The 18942-nt window shown below is 42.6% G+C and overlaps 1 protein-coding gene across 1 annotated transcript in view; it reads left to right on the plus strand.

The window, feature by feature from the left end:
- Positions 1 to 18942, plus strand: part of LOC139609428 (voltage-gated delayed rectifier potassium channel KCNH8-like) — a 28649-nt gene that overhangs the window by 3106 nt on the left and 6601 nt on the right. Inside the window, exons 2-11 of the mRNA XM_071463980.1 lie at positions 6141 to 6374; positions 6503 to 6634; positions 7046 to 7191; positions 8314 to 8572; positions 9245 to 9402; positions 11218 to 11425; positions 12665 to 13042; positions 13506 to 13705; positions 14254 to 14503; positions 18180 to 18394. Coding sequence (XP_071320081.1) covers positions 6141 to 6374; positions 6503 to 6634; positions 7046 to 7191; positions 8314 to 8572; positions 9245 to 9402; positions 11218 to 11425; positions 12665 to 13042; positions 13506 to 13705; positions 14254 to 14503; positions 18180 to 18394 — 2180 coding nt within the window. The remainder of the gene's footprint in view (positions 1 to 6140; positions 6375 to 6502; positions 6635 to 7045; positions 7192 to 8313; positions 8573 to 9244; positions 9403 to 11217; positions 11426 to 12664; positions 13043 to 13505; positions 13706 to 14253; positions 14504 to 18179; positions 18395 to 18942) is intronic.

The raw sequence follows: 18942 nt of genomic DNA on the forward strand, positions 1-18942 counted from the left end.
TCTCTATATTGGTTATGATTCGTTCATTAAATAATGCATGAGCTTTTCTACTAGTATAAACTATTATAATCTGAACCATCTACAGTGAATAAATGCAACTTCTTGGCAGTATAAAAAGATGCAAGATGACATTTATTAAGCAGCAGTCCCTCACGCTTGGGCAAAAGATGTCTGGAATGATGCTCATGTTGAGCTCTTCATTCATGATTACACCCTTGTTCCTAACCTCTGGCAGGCCCGTGCTGAAAAACACAGTAGGGGAATTTTAATGAGGTGCTTCTCCAACCAAATAACTGTGTAACTGTATGTGGCCGTCTATGGGGTGCTGCCAAGGAGTGAAAGAATTATTCAGAGAGAATAAAAAGGGAGTTTTTTCGAGGCCTTCGTGGACCAAAACACCCCAAACAAGATGGCCCGTGACAGATTCGTGACGCCATATTACAATATATCATCACACAGATGACTTGGAGCAATAGAAGGAAAAACGGCGCATGTGGATGGACGTGTTCATTCTGAGTGATAGTGAGTGAAAGCCAGCAGAGCAGAACAGTATTTTCAGGTCAGAAGCTGGGATCTTCCATCTTTCCCATACAACATTAATGCAGCACGATAACCAGGGAGACTCCAGGGAATTTCTCTCGTTTTTTTTTATTTTTTTATTTTTATTTTTTTATCTCTTATATTGCAGGAGAGAGCTTCAGTTAAAGTCCTTTTTTAACCTGCAGATATCTCAATCCACTACATACATATTTATAAGTACAAAGGTTACCAGTTGCAATTAATCACTTTTTAAAAAATGTAGGACAGTAGTTCTCATTGAAGGTAAAGGTAAGTGGTGAGTGATGCCTCTTCCTCCCCTTGTGGGAGACTATTTGTTCTGATGAAGCTCTGTTTGTATGAAACCTTGAACTACAAGATGGGATTCAGTTTTATTCCCTTTACACGCAACACTTCTGGGTAATGAAGTCCTCAAGTTCAAAACAGTTACTGTGCCAGACACAGATGTGGAAACCGGCTCCTGTCATGTGCAGGAAGTTCAGAGCGTCTCGTGAGTGAATGAGATATCAGAGCGACAGAGTTTTGTGTCAGTGGAGTCGTGGCACAAAGCCGGTGGCCGTAAAGTTTTGAAGCTGATGCAGAGAGAAAATGTGTTTTTTCTGTTGAAGTTGCAGATACACAAAATAACCCTACACTCAGGAGTCATCTTGCTGTCAGTGGTGGCCTCTTTCCTTGCTTTGGCATGGATACAGATTTGCTTCCAATCTCAGATTACTCCTCAAAAAACTGCACGGATTTGATTTTATCTGCATTGAGCAGAAATCATTCACCGTCTTCTTCTCTGAGGTGAGGGTCGACTTTTTTTTTTGTTGTTGTTGTTCAGTAGCAGATGAAGAGCAACAAAGCAGCTGCACCTCATGTTGGAAATTCATCAATATTTCACCAGCACCGGCTTCAGCAATGACACAATGTTGCTGAGGTGAAATTCAGATATTTATTAATGCATTATTCCCACCATTGTGACTGACTCAGTGACAGCAGATGCACAAAAAAAGCTCGTCAGACTATTAGTTGAAGCCACTCACGAATTATAAGGGAGGTGAGTGTTTTTGACACATTACATTTTCAATTAGGATGAGATAGTTCATTTTATAAATTGTTTCATAAAGTCTTCTCCTCATGTAGCTCTGCAGAATATGAATCAGGCACATTTTGCAGAGAATGCCCAGACCCGGCGAAATTTTTAAAGAATTACAAGATCAGATTTTAATGTATAAATATAAAGTGGTATCGGGTATGGCCCAGTGTAGGGTGTAAGCCTCTTGAAAGTGAATGCATTGTCCTTAAAAACTGTTACAAACAAACATGTGTGGCATGTGTGTATGTGCTGGGCTTACACTGTGCGTTGTGGTGAATGTATTGTGGCGGGCTGTCGCTGTCACTGTTATCAGTACCAGGGTTTATCGGGGTTCCCTAAGCTGCTCAGGGGCTGAGTCTGAGTGGTTCTGTAGTTCAGCTCGCGCGTTATTACACCTGGATAGTGGTGTGGATGTGACAGGCGCGCCTAGTGCCTGGGGAACGTGCAGAAAACGAACGCAACACAGGGAAATTGGACCACTGCACAAGGCCGGAGTAGAAGGCAGATGATGGAGGACAGGGAGTGTTTCTCTGCAGCCAGATCACGTCTTTTGGGGGACGGTGTTCATGTAAGTATAGAGCTGATGTGGTTTGTGCCTCCACCATATGAACATATTCAGTTTTATTGTTATAAATATATTTCCAGGGCAGCCTTAAGTTAACTGCCTTCAGTGACTCCTGCCACGGCCGAGTGAAAACAACATTGACTGACAGGTGAGACAAACTCGCCATTTCCCATTTCCACATGAAAATGCCCTTGTGCGCAAAGTCCGGGCTGTAAAGAAATAGTTTTTTCTGACTACAGCCCTGACCCTATTCAGCACAATCCAATTTTGTGGCTGAATGGGAGCAAATCCCTGCAACCAGGGTCTAAGATCTTGTGGAAAGCCTTGTCTGTGGTGATGTAATGACATCTTTAACAATCACATATGGGCAACCATACCATTTCTGTGCGTTTCAGAGAATCCAGATTCATTTTTCTGAAAGCCCTGGTGGAAGAGGCCCAGTAAAAGCTACTATTTTAGCCTGATATAAAAGCACTAGCCTTGTTTTCATGCAAAAAGGGCTCTCTGCTCTTAAATATTAATATATTCCTCTATTCTACCAGTTAATCATCTCAAAAGTACAAGCCTATTTTTTCTTGGCGAAGTGATTCATCAAATCCTATTATATTCTGTCACACTCTTCAAAATTGCCAGCTGCATCACTCTTCTGTTTAAAATCGTGGACAGCCTCTAGCCCCCCCCCCTCACAGAGCAGCTTGGATGATCGGATGTTTCTCCAGCCATTTCTCCATTTATTCAACAAAACCTGGTGAAACTGACAACAAAGAGACGGCGCCACTGTTTGCTGTTGTGGCCACAAATCCAACTGGTTTTATATGAGTAACGCGGCCCCCGCACTTGTTGCATCTCAAGTCCCTTGGCGGACTGTTACATAAGAGTCTGAGCAGCAAAGAGCAGCATCTTAATTCATTAATGTGATTCTGACACCGTGGACATGTGACACTTTGATAGAGCCACAAAAAAACACTCAAAAAGTCCAGGTTTTTTTTAGAAATATATATATAAACTGCCCCTGACTTCTGATGTATCAAGCAGTGGAAATACTATTATTTCACTGTATTTTATATCTTGTTTTTTTCTGGTTGGTGGATTTGAAGACAGAATGAGATATTTAAAACAGTTTTCATCCTAATGTATCATGTGTCTTATTAAGTTTAGCGTCACTAGAGGTGGTGACATCGGCTGGTAAATCAAACTGTTCCACAGTTCCTATTCAAAGCTACAGTGTGAGATACTTCGTAATATATGTATGCTATGCACAACATCAAATCCATCCATCCATTTCCCATCACTTACTGGGGCCGGTGCTGCAGTGGCAGCGGGCGAAGCAGCTTGATGGAGCCAGCAGGATGACATCATCTGCAAAAAGCAGAGACGCAGTCCTGAGGCCACCACAGCAGAGTAACCATATGTGTTATTATGCTAAACCAAGCTAATCTGCCGTCGGCCATAGCTTCATATGTAGCTCACAGACATGAGAGTGGATTCAAATTTCTCTAAACACTAAAAAGTCATTGTTAAAGTTTTTTTAATTCAAATTTTAATCGTCTTCGCTACTTAATTTTGCAAGTTAGTTAAAAAAAAAAAAAAAGGCCCAAGTAAGGTCCACCCACTGAGGTTCACCCTGACCAATGAGATTACATCTGGCTCAGAGAAAAGGCTGCCTGTATGTGTGAAAGTGTATAAATATGAAATTCCTCCTCAGCCTTTGTGGACAATGCACCGCTTTAAACACAGCGCATGTCGTTGCAGTTGTATCATTGTGATCCGTGACTTGTTGCACTGCCTCAGAGGAAATGTGTGGCTTCCACCGAGCCTCCTGCACCCACAGGCCGTTTACTCTTTGTCTGAGTGGTGCTTCAGTGTGGTTTGGCGAGAGCGTTTACACTGGACATGCTTTATTAATGCATGAATTATTAAATTTCATTGTCCCCAGTTCATCTTCATGCAATCTCATTTTCTGAGTCTCTGCTAATTCATCTCTCTCTCTCTCTGTCCCTCTCTCTCAATCATTTGCCTGCCCTCTCTCGTCCCGTATTGCTCACATTCCTCAACGCCGCTTTCCCAGATTCATTTATGTATGGACTTGAATGATGTCAGTGGGATGAATGTCTCGGCTGTGTGAGTCACCTATCATATGTAAGTCAGTTTCACAATGAATTATTCAAGATCGTCCCCATAACTCATACTGTCAAACCATTTGTCAGAGCTCCCGCTTCATTTACAGCCTGGCAGCCTGCTTGAATAAGTTTACATGCATGCTTGCCTTTGTATTTATATTTCATTTACAGTTGGTTCATCTCTCTCCCCAATTGCTTTTATTTATTATTTATTATATACTGTAATATTTATTCTTATTATTCATTGCTCAGCTATTCATTGCTCTGCAGCACCGACTTCTGCTTGTACACAAAAATCATTGTTTAACATCATCTTATTGAGTTGAAATAAAGTTTTTGTGACAGTATTTATGTAATATAAAAATTTATTATCGATATTATAAGAAATAATATTTTTTTTTTAATATTCTAGTCAGCAGGAAACAGTACAGTACCTCAGTCACCATGCACAGATATTGTAGATTTTAAAAACAGCGAGTTATCCAGGATGTTGTCAAAATGATCTCTGATATTGTGCACATTGATAAGATCATTATAGGAAAAAGACACAGCGGCAGACAGATGAGCGGGCTGACAGCAACACAAAGACTTTATTAGTTTTGACCGGGACTTTTTGTGAAGGCAGGAGAGCCTCTGGAACATGAAGCGTCACTGTCGACAGAAACCCAGGAAGTACTCGGTTCGGGCCGTCTGTGAGACTGCACCACTCAGGTCACTGCAGCGTGTAGTTGTCAAGAATGAGGGGTCATAAATACATCATGTACCATCCATTTTAATAACTCCATACAGAAAAGAAGACACAGCGTTATGTTGCTCTGAGGTGCCTGCCAGATATTTCATGAGCATAAATGAGGGGATGAAAATGATTGTGACTGGAAAAACCCTAATTCCCACACTGAAATACAGTATCTAATTCTCTATCCTGCTCATAACCAATGCTCGCTATTACCCAAAGCTGTGAACATTAAGAAATTGGAAAAATGAAGTCAAGTTTATTTTTGAAACTCAATTCCATACAGTGTCTGATAAAGAAGCTGCTGCTGCTGGAAGTATTGTAGAGGACAAAGTGGCAGAGAGAAGATGGGAGGACGCATGGGACGGACAAAGAAAAGCAAGATTATTTGAGGGAACAATAGGAGGGAGAAGAAGGAAAAGGAGACGGTATGAAGTTCATTGAAAAGCAGCAGGCGTGTTAAACTCTCCCTGGGGGGGAGCTCTTCAAAGTGAGCTGAATTACTCTGAGGCCTCTCAGAGGTGAGAGCGAACGCTGTGGAAAAAAAATAAGAAAAACTGCATAAAATTTTAATTACGTTTCCTTTTGAATTAACACAACATCTTTTGTGAAAGTGTAGGTCGTGACCCCACGGTGGAGTAACGCATGTCGTGTGAATGTGACCGCTCACTGCTTGGCGCTGCTCACAGCTGCAATGTGGCGCTTCCTGCTGGCTTTGCTTTTATTGCGAATGATTATTTTGTTAGACTTTAACAGCCACAACTCCCATGAGGCTTTGAGTGAGCCTATGTATAAGTCTCATGGGAGTTGTAGTTGTTGCATGCTAACACAAAGCCAACTGGCAGAAGACGGATGCTATTTCCTGCAACACTATATATTTCTATTGATTTCAAATAACAGGGGAGGTTTGTGTACTTCCCATAATTGTGATAATCAAACAACAGAATTAGTAATGTTGTGCTATTATTGTTTCAAGAGATATTAACCAATGTCAGATGTTGCATCTTTACTTTTAATGCAAGTGATGGATGCCTGTTTTTCTGTTTCTGTGTTTCCCTGCGACCATCCCATCCTTCCTCCCCTCAGACAGTAACTTTGTCCTGGGGAACGCTCAGGTCCAGTCCCTCTATCCCATCGTCTACTGCTCCGATGGCTTCTGTGAACTGACCGGCTTCGCCCGAGGCGAGCTGATGCAGAAGAGCTGCATGTGTCACTTCCTGTACGGCAGCGAGACCAGCGACCGCCTCACCTCGCAGATGCAGAAAGCTCTGGATGAGCGGCGAGAGTTCAAGACTGAGATCGTTCTGTACAAGAAGAGCGGTGAGGCTGATTTGCTGGAGGACGTTGTCAAATTAAATCATGTTTAATACTGGTGGTGTCAAGCCTGGAACGTCTGTGGGTAAATTTCTCTTTAGGCTGAAATATTCTGATCTCTTCTCTCTGAACAGGCTCCAAGTTCTGGTGTCTGCTGGACATTGTGCCCATAAAGAACGAGAAGAGCGAGGTGGTTCTGTTCCTGGTCTCACATAAGGACATCACAGAGAATAAAGACCTGGACCATGGAAATGAATCTGACACCGGTGAGAGAGAGTATGACAAAGCAAGAGAAAGTGAGGCAGCATCCAATCCCACAATAATTCACGTGAAATGATCCAGGAGTGGCTTTGCAGCTGTGGCACAAACCTAGCTGCAGAAATGACTGGTGATATTATTCTGGGGGTTTGGGAGCAGAACTGTTCTATGTGCTGAATTGATGATATTTAACAGATGACTGTAAATGCATCTAAAGTTCATGCAGCGCACAGCAAGAAATTCCCATTCCCATTGTCCTACAATACTAATCCCATTTAAAGAGGCCGTGTTTGCTTAGAAATCACCACCTGATCTCGGTGTTAGTAGGAATGTGGCATAAAAAGGGACAAAACATATAATCCACCATCACTGACTGGGCGTTGGGGTATGCCTCTGTGACTTCGTGTCCCTGCTTTCAGATGAGGAAACAGGCCTGGAGATCCGCCAGATCAGCCGCCCTCCAGGCTTCAACATGGAACGCCGCCGCAGTCGGGCCGTCCTCTACCAGCTGTCTGGTCACCTACAGAAACAGGACAAGACCAAGAGCAAGCTCAAGATCAACAATGTGAGACATGATGTGTTTGGTACCTTCTGTCCTAATTAGAGTTTTTTTTTTTTTTTAAATAAAGCATGATACTGTAAAGATGGTGCAGAGATGAAGAAATATCAAAACTGAGCACATTCATGTTTTCCAGATCTTTAGATTGCAGTGTCCCCACAATCCTCAACCAGACTGTTGAAGTAGCAAAAGTATTATTGTATTGTTTCTTCTGTCCAACACTTTTCAGCACTACAGGGCTGTAATAAGCATTTCAGCCCGTTGGAAGCAGTAGCAAAGGCTTTAGACTTTTATTCTTTTGCTAAATTTCCTTCTGGCGGGGTTCAATATACAGTGTCAACAGATTAATCTCACGGACTTGCATTTGCTGATAAAGGGGCAGTTTGTTTGTCCAGCACTAAAGGGTTTCATTTGCATCACAACTTGATTTGCATTTATTTCAGCGAGATGAAAACTTGTAAATTTAAACAACTGACATGAGAGAAGTGTCCTTGCTGTGCAATCTCAATGACTCAGGATCCTAAAGGGAAGCAATTTGCATAAAAGCTCTCGTTAGTCATTCGAATTCATTGAGGGGACGACTGATAAGGTATCATGGTTAAAAGATTTCATCCTCTTGCATCAGCTCACATCATTATTTACTAGATGGACATATTTTCTTACCAGCTCCAGCAGCGTCGTTGGTATTGTCTTCACCTTGTGAGTCTGTGTGTGTGTGTGTGTGTGTGTGTGTGTGTGTCATCATGGCTGAATGTTGTCCTGGAGACACCTACTCTAGCTCAAACAGATTTTGTCACTGCAATAGCGCCACAGCCGTGCAAAGATACAGTCATGAAATTTGACAGGTGTGTAGCTGTGTGTTTACAGGTGTGTCAAAGATGAGAATGGTCTGACCCATGATTATTAAATCTGCACTCAGGGCTCAGACTCATGGGTGTTGTTTGTAGGAGATGCATGTTTGCTGTTTAGATTGTAGCTTGACTCGAGTATATTTTTGAAGGCAACAAATTAAAGCTGCAGATGAGCTGTGTTTTCTTTTGATGTTTCCATGTTCCACCAGTTTATTTAAAATTGCCTTTTTTAATGTGACTATATTATTAAAGTTCTTATATGTGTTTCCATACCCAGAGTGTTCTTGGAGCCAATGCTAACCCAGTCCCAGAGTACAAGGTGGCAGACGTCCAGAAGTCCCGTCTCATCCTCCTCCACTACGGTGCGTTCAAGGCCGGCTGGGATTGGCTGATCTTGCTGGCCACTTTCTATGTAGCAGTCACTGTTCCCTATAATGTCTGCTTCACGGCTGTGGAGGTACGAGAGGACGGCGGCTCAGCGGCACGAAACCCTCCGAGCGTCAGCGATATCTTGGTGGAGATCCTCTTTATAATCGGTAAGGCTGCTTTCACATTGTCTCCTCTTTATTTTTTATTTTACATTAGCTTTCTTTGGTATCAGCTTTAATTAAGCCTCACCATTAAAGCCAATACCAATCCTTTAATCAAAGACTTCATTCTTAATTCTGTCTCCTCTATTCTTTCATTCACTCTCTCTTTAAGCCATGTCTCTTAGCTTCTGTCCATTTATACTACTTTACACTACCATATCCACTTCTTCTAACATCCTGTCAGTTTAAGAGGCAGCTCCCTCCTGGACTTTTTTTTCCAATCAAGTAGGCCTAGAAACGATCACCCCTTGTCTCTTAATTGGCCCCTCCAGCTGCACCACAGTCCGCAGTGCCCTCCACCTCCCCCTGGCTCTTAGGAGCTGTATGCTAATTTAACCTCCTTAACAATCTCCACTTCCTCTCTATCTAAACCTGCTGTCTCCCCTCTGGCAACCAAGTCCACTAATCCCACTTGAAGAAGGCTTGTTAAAGGCAATGTTCTTACAGTCTGAATCTTCCTGTCACAGTTCTGTACTTTAACTCAAGTAAACATTTGAATGCAGCTTTTAAAGACGTGTTATTCCACTGTGGTAAAAAGTTGTTGCCTATATTTAAGCACGCTTCATAGCTTCAAACATCCACCAGTGAGCTGACGCTGGTTGTGTGTCTGTGTGTCAGACATCGTGTTGAACTTCCGAACCACCTACGTGAGCACGTCGGGTCAGGTGGTGTACGACGCCCGCTCCATCTGCATCCACTACGTCACCTCCTGGCTGTTTGTGGATCTGATCGCCGCCTTGCCCTTTGACCTGCTCTACGCCTTCAATATCAGCGTGGTGAGTCCGGCACACTCACTGTCCACACGTACGCGGCTCCTGCAAAGCTACACACTGTCCTTTTTAGTTTGTGAACCTCCATAAGTCATACATGTTTGACTGCACTTACGCTTTTGTGTGCCTTTCGGTGCAATTTACGGCTCTGTCAGCGGGAGCACTCCCCTGCTGCTCGACATCTCTCAGCACTGATTTAGTAGGACTGTGAAAGAGCCCTCAAATATACAGTGAACACAAAGGCAACACCACACACACATTCACACAAAATCTGTTCTGCGACAAAGACACAGCAAAGGAAACAAAGAACAAACACAACCTTGCTTTTATCTGAAAAAAGAAAAATGAACATTACAATTTTTTTGCTCTTGAAATTCTGTCTCTTCCTTCCTGTTGCTTGTTATTTGCTGTAGTGGCTTCAAGGGAGTTTGAGCTCCAACGAGAAACTCATTATTAGGTAACTGGCAATTAAGCTGATAAATGAGTACGCTGACGACAAATTACAGGTGGAAGCGAGTAGATTAGCCAGATGATGTGGAGTGTTGAGCCTGGCAGCTGTTTAACGCATGTGATAGACAGTGGATCACTGTGCTACAGAGCAGAGGAACACGAGGGGGCAGATGATAATTAAATTGTTACAAAAATGAGGAAAGTATTTCTTTAAAACATAATTATAAAATCAAAAGGATGTCACCACCATTTGTCCCTCCCTGATTTGTGAAGATTATCATGCTGAGAAAAAAGCTGTACGTATCATAAACTCTTGTTCCTAAAAATCCCATTGACTTTTTGCGGAGGGAATCAGGGTGATGCTAACTACAAAAATAAAGTCAAAAATAAAGTTATGTTAAATGAGGTTTTCTTACTCCTGGAATAGAAACTGGAAGTTCTGGTTTCGCTTTGGCTCAAAGTGATAATTCTGTGATATATGTGTAGATTATGGGACGAGTTCATAATCTGTTTCAGCAAAACAGTGGGGGGTGGTTCATGGTAGGGAATCCCACCCCCGGCCTACTACACACACAAGTAATAGGAAGAAAACCTGCCCATGATAAAATGTGTCTTACTTGGCTGAAATGAAAACAGTTCCTGATGAATTGCAGCATTAGCAGGAGTCAGATCTCTTTAAAACACATGGTGTCAGTCAGGACTAATACTGTGGTGCAGCAGTTTCTTAGATGCTTGTACATTCTGTACTGAGTTCAATTCCCTGAAGCGATACATATCCAGATATCCAGACAATTAAATCCTGTTCCTAATTCATCATCGGCTGTGTTGAAAACTGCAGCTACTTCGATTACCGGACCACTTAACTGAGCAGGGGATTGCATCTGCAGTTAATACACAGGTAAGAGAGAAAATCAATGCAGTCGGTGAAGTCATGTCTACCTCAGGACCTTGAGAATTTCTCTAGTTCAGGACGATAATGGCAGCGATTGTCTCTGAATACTCTCTCTGGCCAAAGCAGCAACTGAAATGAAAGTAGATCTGAGTTTATCTCGAGTTAAATTTGGGGTCACGGGTTTTTATTATTCCCATCTGAGCTGCAAGGTTCTGACTGTGAATGAGATTGTGGAGCTGGTCCTCAGCTCCCTATCAAGATGACTGATTAAAATTCCCAGAGTGCATGGGTAATTTCTAATTGCAACCCTCCCTTGGCTCCAGATAGAAAACATTTAAGATTAAATAGGAAATCTACCTCTAATTATATCACTGTACCTATCTAAGGGTAACTAATCCCATCCAAATAAGCTTCACTTTTCAAAAATCCTCTGTTAAATGTGTTCATACTCATAATATCCACGACCCCCTCCCTCCCAGAACTTCGGGGTTCACCTGCTGAAGACGGTGCGACTCCTGCGCCTCTTGCGCCTCCTGCAGAAGCTGGATCGGTACTCCCAGTACAGCGCTGTGGTCCTCACCCTGCTCATGTCCACCTTCGCCCTGCTGGCCCACTGGATGGCGTGCGTCTGGTACTTCATCGGACGCAGCGAGATCGAAATCAACAGCCCCGCCTCCTGGGATATAGGTTTGTGTTTCTGCGTGTATAGAGTTATGGATATTTTTATGAGGTGACCATTAAAAGGTGCTTCCCCCCCCAAAAAAACTGTGAAAAACCGTGCACATGGGGTGACTGTGGCTCAGGTGGAAGACTGGGCCGTCCATTAATTGTAAGGCTGATACTGAGACACTTGACCTAAATCGCTTCCCATGAAATGAGTGTGTGTGCATAGAGGGAACGGGAGGCTTTTAAAAGAGCTTCGTCCTACTCACCTTGAGAGGCTTTACACTGTATATTTACTGTCCATTTAACATTAGCTCTAGTGTTTTCATTCACATTGTAATGAAGCTGCATTGTTCCTTACAAGAGGAAAGTTATGGAGTAAAAGGGTTCATCATACGGGGAGCATGAAGGAGCTCAGTACCTGTGTAGTTGTGTAGTAGATTAGGACCAATGTGATGGGAAATTTTGTCATCATTTGGATACCATAACTACAAATTCTAAAATTCACAGCAATTTTCTCAGTAGATTTGTTGCTGAGGACTAAATGGGACAGGTGGACACTCCTATTGTCTTTAAGCACAACCAATGACAAGGAAAAAATGTAATCTGAATTAACAGACCTGAATTTTTTCAACTCATACAACTCATTTTGAATGTAAACTCATGTTGATTCAGGTAGATTTCAACTGAGTTTTATAATGGGTTTTCCAGTTAACTAGAGACATGGTTGGGAGAACAATTAACTTTAAATATGATGACTGCGATAAGCTGATATTCCTCCCAGATCAAGACGGTGAGGTGAACATGTACTAATGTGCAAAAGGTGAAAAAAGTCTCTGTTGTTTCTGTCTGCAGCGCTGGTCAAAGGCAAATTTTGAAGCAGTTCTATTTAATTGGCGCTGACCAGTTAATATTTAATGTCATAACAATGGGTGCTGGGACTGAATGTGTTAAACAGTTAAGAATATGATGAGGAAAAAACAAAGCTGCTAAAATAGTTGCCAAAATATGAGAGGTGGCCAAAATGAAAAAGTGAGAAATAATTTTCTCCCTGTGTAAATGTAAGCTGACATTATCCGAGATGCCTGTGCTGTGTGGCCTTTACTACCAAATACACAAACACCAACAGTGAAGTAATTACTCTGCCCTTCCAGCCATGTTACCGCTGCTAATGAAGCCTGCTAGTAAAGGTCAACTAACAAGCATGGATGCGTTCTCATTGAACTGACAAACTCTTCTGGACTGTCCCTCTTCCCCCACCAGGCTGGCTCCATGAACTCGCCAAACGCTTGGGAACGCCGTACTTCCTGGCGCCGCTGACCTCCCTGCTGGGAGTCTCTGATTCGCCCGAGGGCACCGTGACAGCAGGACTGACCAATTACAGCCAGCTGAACGGCTCGGGGTTGGAGCTGCTGAACGGGGCGGGTTTGCTGGGTTCAGGCCAATGGAACAGCAGCAGGACCAGAGTGACGACACCGAACGTCTCGGGGATGACGCTGAGTGGTGGTCCATCTGTCCGGAGCTCCTATGTCACATCACTGTACTTTGCTCTGAGCAGTCTGACCAGTGTGGGCTTTGGCAACGTGTCAGCCAACACAGACTCTGAGAAGATCTTCTCCATCTGCACCATGCTGATCGGAGGTGGGCAAAACAAACGCCAAACCACACTTTGTGTTCAGTGGGAAAATAAAATCCACATTATTATGTTATTATTATATAAACACTTATGGACATGTTTAGGAAAACTTGTTGTCCTTGGGTCACGAGAATAGCTGGATCAAAGCTGAGTGTGAATGCAGGGGCAGGACGTTGACCTTGGCTGTAGCACAAATCACGAGTTTTGTCATCTTTAGGCAAATAATGGCTCACAGTGATGCTGCTGATCAACTACAAAGGGCCTTAGTGTTGGGAATAATTTATTTCTCTTGGATTTGGGGAGAGCTTCAACTTATACAATAATTAAAATTGTTTAAATTTCACCAGAGCATAACCTTAAACTGCCCGTTTCAGCCTGGGGAGGTGGAAAAATGGCACAATTCCCCCAAGTCTTTTACTGATTTAAGCTTTTCTTGTGTTTTTGTCTCTTTGTGCGCCTCCTCTGCAGCATTAATGCACGCCGTGGTGTTTGGTAATGTGACTGCCATCATTCAGAGGATGTACTCACGCCGCTCGCTCTACCACACCCGCACCAAGGACCTGAAGGACTTCATCCGGGTGCACCGGCTGCCCAAGGCTCTTGAGCAACGCATGATGGAGTGTTTCCAGACGACCTGGTCTGTGAACAACGGTATCGACGTCAGCGAGGTAGGAGGGACTCGCTGCATCATAAATGACAATGTTTCATCAACTCTAAATGGATAATAAGCATATTTCTGAAAATGTAGGACTGTTCCTTTAACTTTCTCAAATGGGTGTGCGACCTTTGTGGCTTGGATTGACCTTGTCAGTTACAATAGGATCAACTGGATTGGCTTCTAAAATTGAAAGTGCAAATCCGCTGACTTGCCCTTCAGGCAAACTTACGAAACGTCTCAAAGTCATTGAGAGGATTTGTGTTTTGTTTCGGGTTCCATCACGCTGGGGCAGCTACATATGTTAATTTCATGGATTAATGGCCTCATAGACACTAAAATCACTCTTGGTGTGTTTAACCATGGCTACAAATCTAGATAATCCTTTTTAAAAACCATAACACGATGTTAAAAATGCTTTAAGGTGATAACCCACAACTTGTACCTTGTAAAGTTTCCCTCTCCCTTCACCAGATAATGTGAAAGAAAGTTGTTGCATTTGCTGTCATGGGTGAGATGTGATTGCAGAGGTCAGTTCTCTCCTTCTCATTCCCTCCGCAGCTGCTGAAGGACTTCCCAGATGAGCTGAGGGCCGACATCGCCATGCACCTGAACAAGGAGCTGCTGCAGCTGCCGCTCTTTGAATCAGCCAGCAGGGGGTGCCTGCGCTCCCTCTCGCTCATCATCAAGACCTCCTTCTGCGCCCCCGGGGAGTTCCTCATCCGCCAGGGCGACGCCCTCCAGGCTATCTACTTTGTATGCTCGGGCTCCATGGAAGTGCTGAAGGATAACACCGTGCTGGCCATTCTGGGTAAAATAACTAAACTTTTTTCAGGATGAAAATTTAAAGATTTTGAACAGTGGCTCAAAATCAGCAAATAGCTGTGTCAAGGTAAAGAATGAAATCAAACTGTAATCATTTTGTAATTACTCCTCTTTTTAGTGGCATGTTCTATCAGAGAAAAAATATTTTATATTGAAAATTTAGATTTTGTTTGACCAAAGTGAAATAATATTATCAGAATATACATTTCTGATACATTAGCAGTAGAAATTCACATGTTAAACAATAAAAACAGAATAATTTGTAATACAATACAGTCAGTACCACTGAGGTTCAGCACCATGGACAACACCCAACATCAACAGAGAGATACAGTAAGATGGGAGCACTGGCTCCATCCATCCATTTTCCACCCTCTTTTATTCCTGCTTGACCAGAACAAGGCTAGAGAAGCAGGTGAGTGCATCAGTGACCTGTGCCTCCTGCTGGGCCAACAGTCTGAGTGAGTCATTTTTCTACCTGAATCTTGAAGGGCTTCTCTGTCTTGGACTCCAAACCATAGAAGCCCTCCTAGATTCTGGCAGCAAAGTGACTCAGAAACCGCCGTCGGTGTCCAGGTGCAGAGTGGAGACAATAAAACCTTCCTCAGCTGCTCAGCTATGGACACTAAAGCACCGATTCAAGTTTTTCTTGGAAATGGATCCAGCTTTTACTGCCAAAGGTTAATTTTTCATATCCAGGATGATGAAATAGATGTGCCACCCCAGACTGCTTGGGAGCACATGGAAAAAGCACAAGCCTACTTCAGGAACAACAAAGGAGCACAGGTATGGGATTTCACCTGAGCCACATGCTATTTAAATTCAGCCTGAAAAAAAAATCAGATGCACATCAACAAATGGACTTTAAAAGCACTAAATAGCAAAAAAATCCTCATTTATAGAATAAGTTTAAGTAGAAATTAAAAATAAGTAAATAAGGAAGCAGTTCCATAAACTGCTTGTAAAGATTTTTTCCATAATATATGACTGAGTTTGTATGTGGGGGCATGAAATTCACAAAATATGCTGGAGTGAGACCATGAAGTGCTTTTTAAGTAATATAAAAAACATAGATTCTTCAAAATCAATTGTGAACCAATTTCTGAAGCAGAGAGACCGGAGGTTACAAGTTCTCTTCTCTTTGGTCTGGAGTCTGGTTGGAGCATTATGAGCAGTAGACGAGAAAGGGCTTTTTCACCACTGAGCAAAGTTATTAGACATCCAGGTTTTAATAGCCAGTCAGCCAGCTTTTATGAAGAAGGGCGTAATGAAGAAGAGCAGCCCAGTGCTGATAAAAAGCCCAATCATCCCCTTATTAAACTGCTCCTGTGGGCAAACAATTCACACCCCATCAGGTGAAAGATGGAGTGTGACCCACAGATTGATGAAACCGTTTGGGGAGCAGCCAGAAGTCCTATAGGAAATTCATAAACAGTATTAATGCATGAATTAATGAATGAATCTGTGTATTTATTTTACCACTTAGCAGGAGTGGAACAAACTGTACACACAGTATTTATGAATTATCACCGTTTAAAGTTGTTATGGCAAACGTGTTAGCTAACAGTTGCACGTTTATGCATCCAGTTGGCGTGAGCTGACATTAACATTCACTTTGAGCTGTGTTTCTGGTCACCTTATGAATGTAAATGAATGAATGAATGTGTTCACTCTCCTTTTAGCTCTGTTTTGGTCTTCACCAACGCTTAAAGGAAATATCTCTCAAAAATCATTGCAGCTTTAAATCATTATTTTGTGTTATTGTTTTATACTAATAATAGAAAAATGGTGCTTGGGGATACTGACAAACCAAACTATAGAAATTCACAACCAAACACCTCAATATTGAGAATATAATTATATTCAAGGTACATACAAATACAATATAATACATGCGTCCATGAGCTGATTAAACAGCCAGAACCAGGAGTCTGCTTCAGTGTCACTCCTCCAGAATAAGAGCCCCTCCAGAGTCTATAGCCCTGCAACACGTACACTGCCATCCATTCTGTGCAACACGGATAAAACAGAATGGAGAAACACAAACAGACTCGCAGCACTGGAATCAGTTCTAGTTCATATAAAGCAGAGGGAGCAAATTGGCAACACTGTTTTTCATATTAATGATCAAACTGGTGTAAATAATGAAGCGAGCGCTGCCTGCAGAGGAATGAGGGGGAAACTCATTAGCATGGTGTACCTGCTGCGTATGTACAGCACGAGCACATGAACATGTGGGTATTGAAACAGGCACAAACGCGCACACTCTCCTCCTCTCCCTCCTGTGTGGCTTTGTGTTTTCCTTTTACTCCCAGAAACAAAGTTACACACACACAAACACACATTCACATTTCTCTAATAGACACCTGAACAAATTTCTCTCACACAGATCATCACACACTGACTCACACATTTTACATTTTTGTTTCCTCTCTCTCTGTCTCTCTCTCTCTCTCACACACACAAATTGTTTTGGCATTGCCACTTTGGATTTACAGCTTTGGAGAAGGCAGTGAGGTAGAGAGAGAGAGAGAGAGGGAGCAGGAATAAAAAAAATAACACAGAGCTTCTATTCTCAACTACAGCAGTCCATCTGTACCCAGCAGTGCACAGTTTAACACTAATATAAACTTGTCTAACCATACATGTCAGTCCCTCTGCTCCTCATGTCTGAGCAGTTTTAGGATATAGGAAATTGATTTCATTGGTTTCTGCAGAAGTTATTTTTAATAACCACACAGGTCGATTGATCTCCCATATACTATGGCTACTAGCCAGTAGCCAGAGCATTGTATTGCCATCACTACATATAGCTTGATATAGATTTATCCTTATATTAGACTGAATGCAAGACAAAAAACACTTTGGCCAAAATATCACAATGTTATGTTAACAATTAATGTTATTTAGCAATATGCAAACTACAAAACCAAACTGCCAAATGTTTTGAGGGCATCGACTTCCTCAAAAGGTGTATTGTGCACAAACATGAAATACATGTGTTGCCATGGAACGTTGCCCACATATCAACTTGCAAATGCAGAAAATGTTTGAACACACATGGGAAGTCTTGAACCCGGATGTTATACTATAAGTATTATGGTCTTTGAGGGCCATCTTCTAGAACCCCAACATTTCAGTCACTTAGTTACTCATCCAATTAATTACTGTAGGAATGTTGTATATTACTGCCATCTTCCTAACGACTATTAAAGGGGAAAGACCAAACTACTCTGACAGAGAAAGGTCTGGTCCATTAAAGAATTGCACTAGAGCATTAGAGCACTTACCTCCACCAAGATGAAATATTGACAAAAATGTTGAAAAATGTCCTATTAAACATGATTCCTCAACCGGATTGGCACCAGATGGGTTCTTCCCTGGCCCTGCCCCCCAGTTGGTTCAGTACATTATGTGTAATCCTGCAGACCTCCGCCAAAGCCATTGTTACACAACATATACCAGAGAAAAAAAAGGTTTTAATTGAATGGGTTCTTCCCTCGCCCATTCCCCATCCCTCCGCCAAGTTCAGTGTAAATTGGTTCATTACTTTTTTTTGCACAATCCTGTGGCCAAATAAAAAGACAGGGGTGAAAACACAACCTCTGTGGTTGAGGTAAAAACCTTGTAAAATGAGTTCTTCTTGTGTCTCCGTTTTCCAGGTCGGGGCGACCTGATTGGCTCCGACTGTTTGACACAGGAGGAAGTGATTAAGACTAATGCCTGTGTGAAGGCCCTGACCTACTGTGACCTGCAGTACATCAGCCTGAAAGGCCTCCGCGAGGTGCTCTGCCTCTATCCTGACTACGCCCAGAAGTTCATCACTGAGATCCAGCATGATCTGACATACAACCTCCGAGAAGGACACAACATTGAGGTATGATGATGACTGATGACTTGAATGAGCCCATTAAAACCACGAGATTGATGTCTAGTGCCTGGTCACTTCAGGCACCTGAAGCTTCAACATCATTACTAAAACAAAGTATGTCAACAAACATGATGAGTTGCATTGTCCATCCATCAATCTCCCACCACTTATCGGAAGTATCGTATCCCAGATGTTCTTCTGCCCCAGCCACGTCCTATATCTTCTCCTTGGGCAAACCACGATGTTCTCCAGCCAGATGGGATATGTCATCCCTCAGGTGTGTTCTGGGTCTGCTCAGGGGCCTCATCCCAGTTGAACATGCTGTGAGGCATCCCTATCAGATGCCCAAACATCCTCAAATGGCTCTTTTAAACAAGATTGACCTTACAGATGTCTGAGCTCCTCACCCTGTCTCTAAGTTAGCCTGGACACCTAAAGGAAAGTCATCAAGGCTGCTTTTATCTCTCATTCTGCCAGTCAACACCCACAGCTCGACTGGCTTATTGAAAGCTTACTCCTGATGCTCCATCTTATGCTTACTTGAGAACAAGACC

Source organism: Trachinotus anak, unplaced genomic scaffold (assembly GCF_046630095.1).
Source record: "Trachinotus anak isolate AG129_WGS33_773 ecotype Australia unplaced genomic scaffold, CSIRO_AGI_Tana_v1 ptg000026l, whole genome shotgun sequence".
In the NCBI taxonomy this organism is placed as follows: Eukaryota; Metazoa; Chordata; class Actinopteri; order Carangiformes; family Carangidae; genus Trachinotus; species Trachinotus anak.